The sequence below is a fragment of the Rattus norvegicus genome, chromosome 2 (genome assembly GCF_036323735.1).
Source record: "Rattus norvegicus strain BN/NHsdMcwi chromosome 2, GRCr8, whole genome shotgun sequence".
NCBI classification, from domain to species: domain Eukaryota; kingdom Metazoa; phylum Chordata; class Mammalia; order Rodentia; family Muridae; genus Rattus; species Rattus norvegicus.
In genome coordinates, this window is record NC_086020.1 from 249,901,746 (window position 1) to 249,917,712 (window position 15,967).

The following is a 15,967-nucleotide window of genomic DNA, read 5'->3' on the forward strand; positions in this document are numbered from 1 at the left end:
CTTCTGTGATGTTCACACAATGATAAAGCGCATGTCCTTGTTATCAAGTGACTCTAGGTTGCTCCGTGACTCTGAACGGTTTATTCCTGAGGACTCAAAGACTAGATGACTGAGTTGATAGCTCAGTGGGTAAAGTGTTTATTGTTCAAATACGAGGAGCTGAATGTGGATCTCCAAAACCCATATAAAATTCCTGGGCATCATGGCTAGAATCCCCGCAGAAGGGAAAGGAAGACAGGAGGAATCTAAGGTTTATTCTATCAGCTAGCTCAGTCTGTTCAGTAAACTCCATGCCAGAGAAAAACTGTGTTATACAGATAGACAAACCAACATACAGTGTCAAAGGTACGACACCTGAGCTTATCTTATGGCTTCTACAGGTAGGTAAACATGTAAGCACGTGCACCCTCACACACTTTCATACACATATACATATACACACACACATACCCATATACACAAAGCCTGGGAAATACTATGTTTCTCATTTATTAACACTACACTTTAAAGGATTCAAATGTGTATGCTATAGATTAAATAGTTATTTTCTTCCAAAGTTTGTGTGCTGATGCTCTGCCCTGCCCAATGTCATGGGATTGGGACATGGAGTTTTTTTGGGGGGGGGTAGAATTAGATACAGCCAAAAGACTGTTGAGAGAGCATCTTCACACTTCCATGAGCAAAGGAGAGATCACATGACCATAATAGCATAGCAGCTACTAGCTAGCCCCATGAAGAACACTTTGATAAGGACTGCATTGCTGGATACAGACTCTACAATCGAAATGCATGTGTGTTGTTTCAGACCTCAGTGGGGCTATTGTTCTAAGGAAATGAAGAGATACACCATCACTACATTCTCAAGGGAAAACAGAGTATTTTTCTTGGGAATGATGAGGTCAGAGCTTCATGCTTTGCTGGCAGTCTTTTTACTGACTGAGTCATTTATTTCTCCAGCCCTGAATTATATTTGCATGCAAAGTAAATACATTTTCCTGAACCAAACCAAACCAAACCAAACCAAACCAAACCAAACCAAACCAAACCAAACCAAACCAAACCAAGCCAAGTAAAACAAATACCCCCTCAACAAACTAAAACCAAAACCCTGGGAGGAGTGCCATTGTTTTACTCCTGTTATAGTCAGTACTGATTTTCAAGTTAATTTTAGAGGTGTTAGTCCAATCTATTGACACTTTTCTTATTTATTCCCTGAAACAATAATCAAAGGAATATAATAACACTAAAATTCTCTGAAAAATGAGTTATTGTGATGGAATTCTTAACCTTTGCCCCTTTAAACCCAGCCATCGACCTTTGAATTAAGTGGTTCCATTTATCTTTGGTAAGTATCTTTCACACTTTTAAGAGAGTTACCAGTTTTAGTGAAAAGAAAATTAAGTATGTGTTAACCTGGCACCCACTTCACTTGCATAATTTCCCCATTTTTCATTTTGTGTTTTCATCCTGAGTCAAGGCAATTAGCGAAAAGTCAGAACATTAGAGTTCTAAATAGAAAAGACACATCCATTACCCACCCTTTCAGCTTGATACTCTCTACCTCTTAACAACAAGCACAGATCCATAGAGAGCTCCAGAGAAACAATTTACCAAAAGCAAATTAGGCGCCATCATTTGTAGAAGCTTTGTACAATTTCGGATCTGGGATTTAAAAACTACCTTAATTGAGATTCATTATGCAATTTATGAGTTGGAATGGAAGAGTAAGATAATCTATAAAATAAGCTGTAGTGAACTGTGAGGAATGGAATGTAAAAGCCAGTCTTGGCAGCACTTCCATGAAGGAACTACAGGGAGAAAGAACATTTTCTGGGGGATGCTTTGGTAAGAAGAATAAGGGAATCACAAGCAGGTGGTCTTTATACTCAGATCTGGAACCTTGATACACAGGGCTGTCTGTAAATCAGATGTCTCCTGGGTATCTAGGATTGGTACAGAACTTTAAGCCCTCAGATATTACCCCTATTAGACCAGAGCTGTTTATTAAACAAGATTCCCAGGAGCCTTGATGGATGTTGCAGCTTAAAGGCACGGACTTACAATAAGTTTTAGGAAGAGCAGTAGAGGCTATTTCAGGTAACATATAAGACAGGACCAAGGAGTCCGACAAAGTTTGTCTCAATGGAATTCGAGAGTGAGAGAAACCTAGAAACATGAAGAGTGGTGGGGCCCATGTGTGTCGGTGTTCTAATCAGGCCAGTGTAATCTGTGTTTACATATTTTATCAAGAGAGTTCATAACTTTATAACATTGACTGGCAGTTTCTCCAGTAATTGGCATAAAATCTGAACCAATAAAGCCTGCACTTTTTCATTCTTCCCACTCTTCTCTTTGTGAACCATGAAGTTTAATTAGGGATGCCTACAAAAGCATAGGTCATTACAGAAGTGTGGACAACTTATCAGAAGATGGCACTGAAGATAATGTCTCTCCCTTCCTCAGCAACCACTGCCTATAGATCTTCATGAAGTTGTTGGGCAAAGCCTATATTTTGTGTTCTGGTGAGACAAAGATGGCATTTATGGTTGGATGTGAAATATTTCTCCAAGTTGCTGAAGGCTGGCTCCCTTGTGTAGTGTATTAGTGACAGAGCTCTGGGAAGCAGCTGGATCATGGGGTTTCTAACCCTGTAAATGGATTTATGCATGGGGTAGATCCATTGCCTAATGGGTGACTGAGGTGGTAGAACCTTTAGGATGTAGGTCCATGTGGGGAATATTCACAAGTGTGTTGTCCCGTTCCCCTCCTCTCACTCTGCTTCTGAGCTACCATGAGTTAAGTGGCTTTGTTTTTCTGCCACTCACACTGATGTGCTGTATCACAGGATCAGAGCAGCAGATCCATGGGACTATGCTTGAACCCACTGATGACATCGGCCAAAACAAACTTCCTCCTTTAAGTTCATTTTCTCATAATGATGGACCAACACAACTGACTACTGTACACAGTACTTACTCTGACAACAGAAAGAGAGTCTAGGATTAGAGCTGGAATAATGGTAGGTGATAGTGTTTTTCAGCTCCTGAGGTGTGCAGTAAGGGGAGTGTCATGTGACAGCAAAGCCTGGAAGTGGCACTGGTGATGTACACTAGAGGGCGTAAGTCTGTGACCATGGACTTCTAGGTACTCTGCTTTCTCAGCTACCTGTGAACCTTCACGTACTCGTCACACTTCTCTAGGACAGTGCTTTATCCTTTCATCATAAATTAGACTTTTTCATGGTCATTGTCTTGTGCACCCCACTAGAGGTGATTAATGCCTGGGCCTAAGGACACTTGACCAACTGGTTACAGTAGCTTGAGAGTGAATCCCTGTGTCTACATAGTCCATGGTGATCAAGGACAATGTCAGTCACAATCAGTTAAAGTACCAGGTCTCCTTTAAGGAGGCACCTGCCTTGTTCAACAATTAGATATTGCCTCGTTCATCCAGCACAAACATTTCTTCTGGCTTTGTGGCATCTGAGAATTTCATAAGAACCTACAGTTTTACCCTGGAGACTCAGTGCTCTATGTTGTTGGTATTTCTAGATATCGTGATGCTATATTTAGTATTACCAATCAACTTGAGAGCTGATGGCTGACAGGTGATCATGGGTGTGGTCCTTTTGAACACAGTTGTATAAATGCCTGTATTGACTCACCATTTGATCAGTTCAGGTTTTTCCTCACTTATAAATCAAGGGACTTGACTAAGCTCAATAAATGATGACTAAGCTCAAAGGTCAACTCTAGTTGAATTTGTTCAATACTACCTGGTTGCTGGGAAGGAGGTAGAGAGGCTTACTCCTATACCAACTAGTATGAGAAAAATTCTGCACTGGGCAGATGCAGAAACTCAGTGTGTGGACTGCTACCTTGGGCAGGAACTGGTCTTAAGTATGTCTGGGGTTAAAGAAGACTCCAGAACCTAGTTTATTCCTCAGGGTCTAGGCCAATAGAAGCTTAGAACCAAGTGTCTTTTCCTGCTGAGAAAGCAGTTCTCCTGTGCCCATGCTTGTCTCACCCAATCTCTTAATTTTGTCTTCAAAAAAAAAAAAAAAAACCTAAGGAGTTAGTTTGTATAAAAATTGCAAACTTGTAGACAAAATGCCAAACACAGCCTTTGTGGTGATAAATGACTTTGAATTCAGTTCCCTTGAGTTTGACCTACTGAAGAAAGATCAGTGCTTAAGCATATAATTGGGAAGTGAATTTTGAAGAAAATCAGACTGATAAGGAAAATTGTTTTTTTGCTCAACCCCAAAGAACCACATTTCTCTCTGTTGGGGAAAATGGAAGAAACCACAGAAGCATATTGGATGGTTTGAATGGTTTGTCAGTAGTTGACACTTTTACTTGTCTCCACGATAGAATGTATAAATTTAAATTTTTGAATTGTTCACTCTTTAGATAGAGGTGGAACTTTACAGACAAATGGCTGCTAATCCACTTGGCAGAGGACAGATGGGACGAGAAAAGGGAGGGACAAATTCACCATCTCTCCTGTAGTAGTGATGGCTCTGTCAATTATGCTTAATAGTAATAAACACAGCTTTTTTTTTAACTGAATCTTTTTCTTTTTCTTGAGTACACTGAACTGGTCATGTGAAAGGGCTTATATACTCCACACCAGGACAAGGTGGCCAGAAACTGATGGAGTGGCCTTGCAGGAATGATCCCACATGATGTTAGGCTGGAGATGGCTTGTTCTGATATCTCATTTCATACATTGTCAATAAAATCACTTCAGTGAAACAGAACATGCATCGACCATATTGTATTATAAACTAAACGCTGCTAGCAATTTATGTTCTAATTAGTTAATAAAAATATGCAGTATGTTTTATTCTTTAAGGCAATGTTGAGATTTTATTTTCAAGATTTTTACTTTATGTATGTGAATATATTGATGCTGTCTTCAGACACATCAGAAGAGGGCATCGGATTCCATTTCAGATGGCTGTGAGCCATTGCTAGGAATTGAACTCAGGACCTCTGGAAGAGCAGACAGTGCTCTTCACTGCTAAGCCATCTATCCAGCCCAAGGTTTTTTGATTTTCATTTTGTTTTGTTTTTAATCTGTTAATGTTGGATAAGAAAACGATTCTCTCTTTGATATCTAAAAATATACCAAACTTCTATATATACACAAAATTACTAGAGTATAATTTCAACATATACTTATTGCCAAGAATTAAAACTTGATTCCCTTGTACAAGGAATATTTAACTGAATTTATATCTGCTACTCAGTAAAAGAAAAATAACAGATTGATACTTTCTGGAAAATTGTAACTCTGATAATCACTTGCTTGAGAAAGGTTCATTATGCTTTAGAGCAGCAGTTGATTCAGTGATCAGATATAAAGTGTATATAAGGATCTATACAAACATCAACAGAGTGAAACGCAGTCTAAATGAGGAATCTGAAGCTACGTTTTGCTGGTCACACCCAGGCTGATGGGCTGGTTTGGGTACTTACTTTCCGATTGTGTTGGGTAGCATTGTAAGCTGATTGTCATCTACTTTTAGAGTTGTTAACTTTTTCAGCAATCCTGAAACAGAGAAGAAATTTCACCAATACCTCAGAGCAGGAAATAGCATAGACGGAAATCAGTGGATCAGTCATGATCTATACTTGGTGTTCTGATTGGCCATGTTCTACATATACAACACACAAGCAGAGACAGACTAGCTTTGGGTTTTCGTTGTGAAAATTTGCATGTCGATGGGAGTAAATAGCATCAAAGCAGACAAGTAAACAAAACAAGGTCCACACACTTGTCAATAGATACACCCTCATCTCCTTTCCTGTTCTTCTGCAAACGGGCTCCTAGAAACATTTCAAGTCAATTGAGATTTAATATTGAATTAATTTCTAAGCACCGATAACTCATTTTCTTGTGTTACAGACTGGAAACAGCTCTAAATGGAGGGTAACAGCCAACAAGAGGTAGGAAGGTTCTGCTGCCAAGTTCTTATGATTACACACTTGGAAAAATGACCACACATGAGTCACGCTTTCTGGGATTCCAAAAATGTTGAACTTGATCTGTGTTGGGACAAAATAGTATAATTTTTAATGTGTCACATTGAGCTGGCTGGGGATTAATGTTAGAACTGTATTTTTCATGTGTATGTGTGAGAGGTGGATGAGCTTTTGTGTATGTGTGCTTGCATGTGTGCATGCGTGTGGAGGCCAAGGTTGGAGTCTGGAGTCTGCTAGGATTGCTTTTATACCTTCTTTCTTTGTTGAGACCAGTTACTTCTGTCTTATCTAGACCTGGTTGATTTTACTTATCTGGTTGCAGGCTTGCTCTAGGATCCTCTTTATCTTCTGAGGCTCAGATTACAAGTGGACTACCTTTTATTTGGGTGCTTGGGATCTAAAGTCTAGTCCTCACTTGTATAGCAAGTACTTTACCCCTAAGCCATTGTCTTAGCTCCATAACTCCTTATTTTTCTCTGATCTATGCCTCCACACTTTTTATAGCTTGCTTTCCTATCACCTTAGTGTGCAATCACCGCACAGCCACTTTTGGCAAAATCACCCCTCTTACTCAGCCATTATACAGCCTGTAAATCAATGTGGCTTAAATAGCCAAACCCAAGGACAGAACATTAGTATTGGGCTACCTTTTGCTTTATATGGGAACTATGTATACGTATATATGCTGTAGATCACTGTATCCTACAGAAAGTTTGTCATAAAAATATTGAATTCATAATCAAATGTCTTTTGAGGAATGCCAACTTTAAGAAAATTAAACCATTTTCTTTAACACTGTTTTTCTAGGATTTTTGACATAGTAATATGAAAATGTGATCCTCTGAAATTATCCTGAAATTGTGCATGCGTGCATGTGTTTCTGTGTGTGTCTCTCTCTGCCTGTCTGTCCCCACATGCATATGGGTGTTGAGCATCCCGTGACATTAATGCTTTGTGGACATGGTGTCAGGTCATGTCACTCCTTTAGTACTCTGATAGTTTTTTTAAAAGCCGGAGGAAGCCACATGAAGTCTGAAGTAAGACTGTGGGTGACTTGGGATTTCAGTACAGTTACATTTTCTTCAGAAGCAGGTGAAAAGGAGAGTCCTTGCTGTCAGGTTCCTATAACAAAATACCTGCAACATGGGAGCATAATTCATCAGCTTGAAAACAACAGCAGGTGGGAAACATGACATTCACACAGTGTGAATTTATCGTACCAGCCTGAACATCTACTGGCCCGTTTGTCTCCTTTCAAAAGGTATCTGAATCATTTTAGCTCCTCTAGCATCTGTTTTGAAACATCAGCTCTGGGATGGAAAAGGACACCGAGGTTTGTTTATGAGTAGAGCCATGAATCACAGTAGAATATTCTGTAGCTCACAGCCCTAATCAGATTGCTGTGCTCCAGTTGACCAGTGGAGCCATGAGAGAAGTGTTGAGCTTTTTTATCTCTATGCTGGGTCACAAGAAGCTGAGGGTGAACGGCAGAAAGCTGATCAGAAATCAGGAAACCAGATCACCACATGCTTTTCCAGAAGACCTGAGGACTCTGGTATGAAGCAATTATGAGGGAAATTTGAGGCAGGTTTGGACTCAGGCAAATGTTTTCTGTGCAGATTGGAGACATAGCTCTCAAATGGATCTTTGCAGCAGAGGGAAGCCAGGCCTTTTTGGCTCTGCTGGAGTTTGTGGATTTACATTTACAGGACCATTTTGCTGTCCAAGCCCAACCCAAGGATTTAATCTGGACTGATTTAATCAGTTTAGAGACTGATTTAGGACTGATTGTGGGTCAACCACCATCTTCACCAGGGCTTGTGTCTTCTTCCTCCCCTGTGTTTGCCCTCTCTGTGTTTTCTATCTTTTTATATATGCCTGACTTTGGAATATTGGCAAAAAGTATGAGGAAAACTATTATCGTGATTGTAGATATTCTTGTATAGATACATAATTAATATGAATGCGTCAAACATTAAAATAGCTTTTTTTAAAATTAAAGTAGACATTTATTTGGCATTTGTACACATTGTAGTAGTGCTTTGAAAGCAAATGGCTGTGTACTCCCCAAGTCTAAGTTCTTATAGGAGCTGTCGTTGATTGAATACTTGTTATGTCAGAGCCTGTCTAATAACACTGTATTAACTAGTGAGCTCCTCAAAGTGACCCGAATACTCCCATACAGCGATGGGCAAATGGAGCACAGAGATACACATCCTTTTGAAGGCCACACAGCTGGCAAGCAACTTGAACTCAGGTGTCTTGACTGAAACCTGTGCTCTAATTACTAAGTGATCATAGTTTGAAAAATAAAGCATTATGTATCCCCCTTTACTGATTTCCTTGCTATTTAAAGACTTTTTAAAAAATTAAAATAATCGGAAAGAGGAATGAATAGAGGGCATTTTATTCTTTGTCGAAGCAGCACGCAGAGGAACCATGCACAGAATTCCTACTGGGTGTGCCTCTGTGTCAGTTGGCTTTCAGCTGCAGGACTCATAACAGAAATGGAAATTTTGTTTCAGTCGTATTTTATTTTATTAATTTCATGGAGATTCTTACCTATTATTTTTAAAATTTGTGGTGGCTTAATAGATAATCCATGTTCTAATAAAAGAGAGGAGGTGCCATTTCTCATCCAGTTGGTGTCTGTGCTGTGCATGTTGCAACATTGTAGCTTGTCAGCTACAGTGGGCGTATAACAAAGTCTTCATGTCTGTTGGTCAATAGGGGACCTCCTCAAGGAAGGCTGGTCTGTGTCTATAAGCAGGCTCTGGGCAGATTCACAAATACAATTTCCTCTGAAATTTTACTAAGCTATAAAGGACAGTTCAGTGAGTAACTAGAGTCTCTGAGCTGCTTTTGCTGTGATTTGTGATACATGATCCCATTGTTTTCTATTCTGTGGTTACTTTAACTTCTTTCGTCTTCTGTATGGATTATTTTCAATTTCCCGTCCTCTGGTGCTTTACAAGGTAGAAATTTTTATCTTTTTTTAAGTGGACACATTTTTATTTTAACATGCTTATTTAACTTCATTTTTCCTGCACGCTTGTGGGATTTTTTTTTATTATCAGATAAATATTCATTCTTCTTAGAGGCCAGATACACAGCCTCAGCACTGAGAATGGGGCTACAGGTAAACTCTGAATCAATATATTTACCTATGCACTTTCAGTTGTATGGAGTGGTGCTGAGGGAATAGCCATATACTGCCACTCTGCTGTGTGATCAGGCAACGCTCTTTGTAGCTGACAAGCTATAATATGGCAACACACACCCCAGCTCTTCCTACACTCATCTGTCACAAGTTCCATCTAAGGTGACTAACATTCAGATCAATATCCTCACTGCACCAGAACTTCATGAGATGCAGCTGGGAAATGAGAGGTTTAATGAAGATTTCTGTTACATCTGATGGTTGGAGAAACACTGTTTGAAATGTGTTGATTATGTAAATAAAAAGTCAGCCAATTTATGAGAAGAACTAGTGTGAATTTTGTTAAAATCAGTGTTCTCCGTCAGCCTGAAGGAATGGTTAAAGTGGTTATAAAATACAGAAGGGAGCAGGAAAACTGCCCTGTCATCAAGTTTTCCTCCCATTGGGCTACTTAGCCTGTGACTTAACTTCCAGAAACATTAGCAAGTTGCTGAATACCTGGCACATCTACTACAAATAGGTTAAAGTCCCCATTTCAAAGTTAAGTGGATTGATGTTTATTCTCCTACCTGAGACATCTAAAAAGCAAAAGGAAGCATACAAAAGAGTTACTCATTACTCAGTCTTTTATAACTTTACTCATAAAATTCATAAAAACCCTAGTGTTCATGCTATACTTACAATTATTTCTACTTACAAGCAACTTACAACATATTCAGGACAATGCGACTTTTAAAGACAATGGAGCTAAGAAGTTAATTTATATTCACACATTTTTGTGTTATTTACCAGTTATTTCAATATAAAAACAGCCACTATCGCCAAACAACTCTAAATCTAAACTCTTACTTCTCATGACAATACCACAATTCAGGACATTTGATAATTTTAAGATATACCAATTTACTAGAGTTAGATTTGGCAGTTAAAGTTAACAGTTCATTTTACGGTATTCTTAATATACGTTTTATGATCTTTCATGGTAAATTTGCTAATTTGTTAATGTCAGGCTAGAAGTATCTTACCTACATGTGTAAACAAGTTATGCTGCCAAAAACGAAAACTGTACACTTGATATAATTACTCATAACAAGATGTTATATCCTCACCTATAGAGTCCGGCAGCTGTTGCAACATATTGGATGATAGTAAGAGGTCCTCGAGGGCTTCACATCCAGAAATATCCATGTCAACCGTTTCTATCCTGTTTTTTGACATATCCAGGTATACCAACATCTTTAACTTCCCTATAGACTTGAAGACAGTGCATAAACTCAGGGTTAGTTGGGGGAACTTTCATAAGGTTCTTGAAGCTGTAAAAACCACAATGAAATTAATTTTAATGCCACCACAGCAATAGGAAGGGTATGGAAGCATTGATCAAATGTACACTGGTTGGAAATGGTTATGACTGTATCCATTTGGAAACACAGAAACCCTATGTGACCTACATACCTCTAGACCTATTCTGCAGAACAAAGCCACATGTGCACAAAAATGGTCATGGATACATTATTCACAGCAGCTAATCCTACCTCAGTGACTGCATAGGAAGGCAAAAGTGGCCTGCCCACAGAATGGATGTTATTTGGCAGTAACAGTGAGTGAAGTGTTGAAATGTGCTTCAAAATAGATGAACTTTGAAAGGTGCAAGTCACAAAAACCCACACAGCATAGATCATATGCAATCTCCGAAACTGATAAATTTATAGACAGAAAGTAGAGAAGATTGCCAAAGATTTAGGATTTCTTTTAAGGGTGATGGAAATGTTCTAAAGTTAGGTTATGATGGTGTTTATAGAACATTGTGAGTCTGCTAAAAAATCTGCCGAGTTGTAAATGCCTGTGAATTATATCTCACTGCAGTGGTTATAGATAAATTCTGAGTCAATGCACAGTCAGAGCACAACAGTTCTCAAAGTTGCCAATGGAGCACTGAGCATTGCATATTTTCCTTAAGGTTCAGATGTCTCTGAAATAATTAGAATTATATTTTGGACATGATTCTGCTAATTAGAGTATGGGAGGCAAGGAGGGCTTTATAGATAAGGACTAGGGGAACCTGAAGTGTTAAATACACAGGGTTGTTCCTTCAAAGAAAGGAGTTCACAGCCTGTCATCCACCCAGAAGCCTGGAAAAAGATATTAATAGCCTGGTTACCTTTGTGAGATCTTTGTGGGTAAGACTACACTGGACCCTTATCATAAGCTTGTTTTTCTCAGTCAATCTAGAGAACCCGTCTGTATGGAGGTGTCAACTCTACAAAGAGTTTTGATGTAGAATATTTGATCTTTATTTAAATTACTTTGTTCTTCAAAGAGATTTATGTTTGCTTTATTGTGAATGTTGAACTGAGTTAATTATCACCTGGGAAGTTTTCACCAAATTGTGCTTTGCTTAAATATACCTAAAGTAAGCTACTCAGGGTCAGACTCCCAAAATTTGAACCAACATTAAGGTTCTTAATCATACTGAACTGAACTGCTTTCTTCCTTCCCACAGATCATTACTCTGCTGGCCATGCTGGTCACAGAGACCCCTGTATTAGAGTTTCAACATTCTGCTCGTTCACTCTCCATTTCTGAGACTCCCTTTTATATACTACTATTTGTGTTATTTATTGCAGACAACACCATGAGCCAGGCAGCAATGTCTGGGAAGACATAGATGAAGTCAAAGGCATTTTAAGTTTTTGAAACGAATTGTCATTGTGAAGGACAGGCTGGTTTTCAACTCAAAAACATTTCTGTTCCCTTTTTCCAAGGACTTTGATCATAACTACTCAACACCATAATTGTCAAAAACAAGGTTTTTGTCTTTAGGGAAGTTTTTACATTAGTGAGGGCAACATCCAAAGAAACAATTAGAAACACTCTTTATAGGTGAATGAAAATTCACATGGGAAATAGCACAGAAGAAAGGAGAGAGAGAAAAGACTGTACAACAATTGTTATTTGTCAAGAAAGTGGAAATTCAAAGGTATTGAGATGGTTCAGTGAGTAAAGTGCCTGCTGTAAAAGCCTGGAGACCCTAGCTCAATTCATGCTGAAACCAGGCATACTGGCAAATGCTCACACTCCAAGTGTTAGGGAAGCAGAGATAGACCTGTTACACATAGAGCCGGTCTAGCTGAGCTAGTGAGCTCTAGGTATAGCAAGAGATGCTGTCTCAAAAATAAGATGGAGACTAATTGAGAAAGACATCTAACATCTATCTCAGGACTCTGCATGTGTGTGCGTGCACCATTTCTTATACAGAATCTCAGCATTCGTGGATTTTGGTCTGTGATAAACAGAATCTTGGAAGAATCCCCTAGACACCAAGGAGCTACTGACAAAAGGATAGAGTATTTTGTCTGTATAGTAGCTAGATCCCCAAGGTAGTGAACATGAGGAGGAAGAAAGATGGGCTCAAGAAAATGTGAAGTCAAATCAAGGATTTCTGACTGACTGTATAGGGGTGGGAGGGTCAGCTTCTACCTGTGGTCACTCAACTTGTAGGTGGACAACAGGAGACAGCTGGGTGAAAGCTTCCATTTTTCTTTAGTTTCGGGATGTTTGTAGGTAAGTGCCTCATACATTTTGGTGGCTTCGAAGTTCACTAATTTGATCAACTTATGGACACCTTATCATTTGTCTGTATTTACTCGACGGAGTCTAAATAAGCCAGCAAAAATTAATCAACTTGATTGGCACTGAGCTAAGGGTTTTATATATTTCTAACCTAACATTCTATATTCATATAATGCAATTTGCAACCAGACCAGCTACAGTGACCCCCCATCCCTGCATTTCCCTGGGCCTGCTAGGAAAGCAGATTCTCCAGCCCATCTTAGAGCCACTGTCCTCAGCAGCCTTCCAACAGGCACTAATGCTTGGAGCTTAAGGTTATGGATGAAGTTCCCTAGGAAACAAGGCAATGATCGAGATTCAGGATGGAGTCCTCAGAGAATTATCAATAGAGGACAGGAGAGGCAGGGAAGGAAGGAAGCAGACCTGGACATTTTGACCTGTGAGGGAGATGTGAGAAAGTCTTCAGCAAAGCTTTCCTATAGTTCTGTTCTCCCAACCCACAGGTGTCTGAGCAGGGACTGACGGGCTGGGCTTTTGCATTCTACATTTATGGCTTATTAGAGGAACAGAAGGTTGCCCAAAATGGGGTTTTGACCTTAGCGAGGAGGCTCTCATCAAAAAGGGTAATCTGAAGAGGCCGGGGAAGCTGCACACAGAAATTACAGAAGCTGGAGAATAGAGAAAGTTCTTCATCCTTGAAGAAAACAAACAAGTGCATGCTTTCTGGGTAACAATTTTAGGTTGCCCCAAGAATGATGGTTGGAGCTGAAACAGAACTTTACTTGGATTGGACAAAGGTCATCCTGTCCCCAATGCCCCTCATTAATTCAGGGCCTCATCCTGCCTCTTTAGGTCACTCTTAAACTGGGTGGAAGCATACATTTGGGGAGCTGGTCCTCCAGAATGTAGGAAAAGAAGGTTGCAGGTGGCACGTCCCCTGCTTAGAAGAATGACATTTAATAAAAGTTGCCCCTTTATTATTATGTCGCCCCAAGGAGGTATGAGCGTGTTAACCCTCTCTTTGCCATAGGAAAAGGACACTCTGTGCTTTTGCATTGTAGTCCTGCTTCTGTCCTTTAATTGGGAGTTTTATTTTCCATCTTCGAAGCTGCTTTCAATGCTGTGTTGTTCTTTCTAGTACTTCCCAGGAAGTTTAAAGAAAGGAATCTTTAGGAAGATTCCCTGGAAACCACACTTGGGTGTTTATTTTGAGTCTTTCAAACACCTTCTAAAGGCACCCTATCTTGTAACCCTTGGGAAGATTTTTCTTGTGTCAGCACTGCTCTGGGAGCAGAAGTAAATGACAGAAGAAAGAGTGGAAATCACAAGATGAGGAAGATGCCAGACCACTTAGAAATAATACCATTTGTCATAGTTTGCACCATTTGGTCATAGTTTGGTGTATTAACTTTAGATTGACAGCTGTAAGATGTCCTTTGTAGAAGAGGAAATTCTTTATCGTTCTACTTGCCTCTCTGGGTTATGGAAAATGAGTAGAACGCAAGAGTCTGGACTATGTATGCTAAGTGCACTGTTGCTGTCTTCAGACACCAGAAGAGGGCAACAGATCCATTACGGATGGCTGTGAGCCACCATGTGGTTGCTGGGAATTGAACTTAGGACCTCTGGAAGAGTAGCCAGTGCTCCTAACCACTGAGCCATCTCTCCACCCTCTGAATCTAGACTTCTAAAATATTAACTTAATATGTTAGGATGCATGAGCAACGAAAGAAGTGGATTTGCTTTCCCTCCACAACTCTTCACAGTAAACACTAAGGTTATTAATCTTTGAGACTGATTGACAGGTTGGACTGGACATGAGCAGGTTGCCAGAGCCATGTAGCAAACTGGGGCCAGTTAAGCTCAGAGGAATGGAAAATTCACATGCAGGGCATAGCAAAACGTCAAACTAAAGTGTACTAAATAAAATTAGCCATGGACCACAGCTGAGCTAGTGGGCTTGATCCAAAATTTTTGAAAGAGACAGGCTAGAAAGATTGTCCGACTCACCTTTTTGTTAGACCTTTGGATTCTGCAAATGCAACCGCTACAGAAAGCACAGTGACCCTGACCCTCACCTGTACCTTCTACAGGCTCCAGAGAACACACGGATGCACTGTGAGATCAGATGCTACCATGCAAAAGCAGCTGCTTTGATTTACAGACCAGGGCTCACTGGAACTGTGACCTGAGCTGGACTGAAACTACTCAGAGGGCTTCTTTGAGGATCCAAAGAATGAATATTTATAAGCTTAGTTAGGCAGTGCCTGATGCGCACACAGTAAATGCAAAGGAAGTGGCTTTGTTTAAATGAATATATTCACGAAGATGGTGAAAACTTGCAGCTAGGAACACCTCAGACTTTCCTAACTCTGTTCAGGAATTAAGAGGTCTTTTATCTGCATTCTCCAGGACTGTACATACACTGGTCTCCCTTCATTCACAGGGATAAATTCTAAGATATTCTGTGGATGTCTGAAACTGCTTGTGACTCAGACCTGTACAGACCAAGGCTTTCTCTATGTATTTACCTATCATAAAATTTATCAAGCAAAGAGCAACAGACTGCAGTAAAACATCAGAACAGCGGACTAATAAAAAACTGCTTAAGCCAGGTGTGGTGGTCCACACCTTTCATGCTGGCACTCGAGAGGCAGAGAATTTCTGAGTTCAAGGCCAACCTGGTCTACACACAGAGAGGCCTTTGTCTTGAAAATCCAAAAATAAATGAATGAATAAATGAATAAATAAATAAATAAAAAACAAACCATTTAAACTCATACATTTTCATTTCTGAAGTTATTATTGAGTCTTCCAAACAATACAACTGAGGGAGTTGGCTATATGACCTCTGTGCTCTGACACTGACATAGTTTCTGATCATATTAGCAAACTGTCTGGTAGAAATCAATAAGCATGAGATGTACAAACGACCCAGTTTATGCCTGTGATGCTATTACACCAGGATGCTGCTGCTCCAGGGAGATGTAATGGAACCACCTTCTCACAGAAGGGAAACCTGACTGTGGTTCAGCTTTTGTTGGATACTGTGTGATCCTTGTGATTTTCAAAGGTGTAAGTGGCTTCTACTGGACAAGAAGCAAACAGAGAAAGCCATTTCATTTGTGAAGGATTCTAGCAACAAGAGGAAAGACAGCTGTACAGTTAGTTACCTGTGAGAATAACGCTGCTTTTTGAGAAATGGAGTGCATATTAAGAATCCAACTGTGACCTTATCAGCTTT

The 15,967-nt window shown here is 39.8% G+C and overlaps 1 protein-coding gene across 13 annotated transcripts in view; it reads right to left on the reverse strand.

The window, feature by feature from the left end:
- The window catches only part of Lrrc7 (leucine rich repeat containing 7), a 501,827-nt gene that overhangs the window by 109,305 nt on the left and 376,555 nt on the right, over window positions 1-15,967 (reverse strand). For all 13 annotated transcript variants that reach the window (XM_063281188.1, XM_063281182.1, XM_063281185.1 and 10 more), the window contains 2 exons: window positions 10,260-10,404; window positions 5,484-5,556 (listed from right to left, as the gene is read on the reverse strand). In XM_063281188.1, coding sequence (XP_063137258.1) covers window positions 5,484-5,556; window positions 10,260-10,404 — 218 coding nt within the window. The remainder of the gene's footprint in view (window positions 1-5,483; window positions 5,557-10,259; window positions 10,405-15,967) is intronic.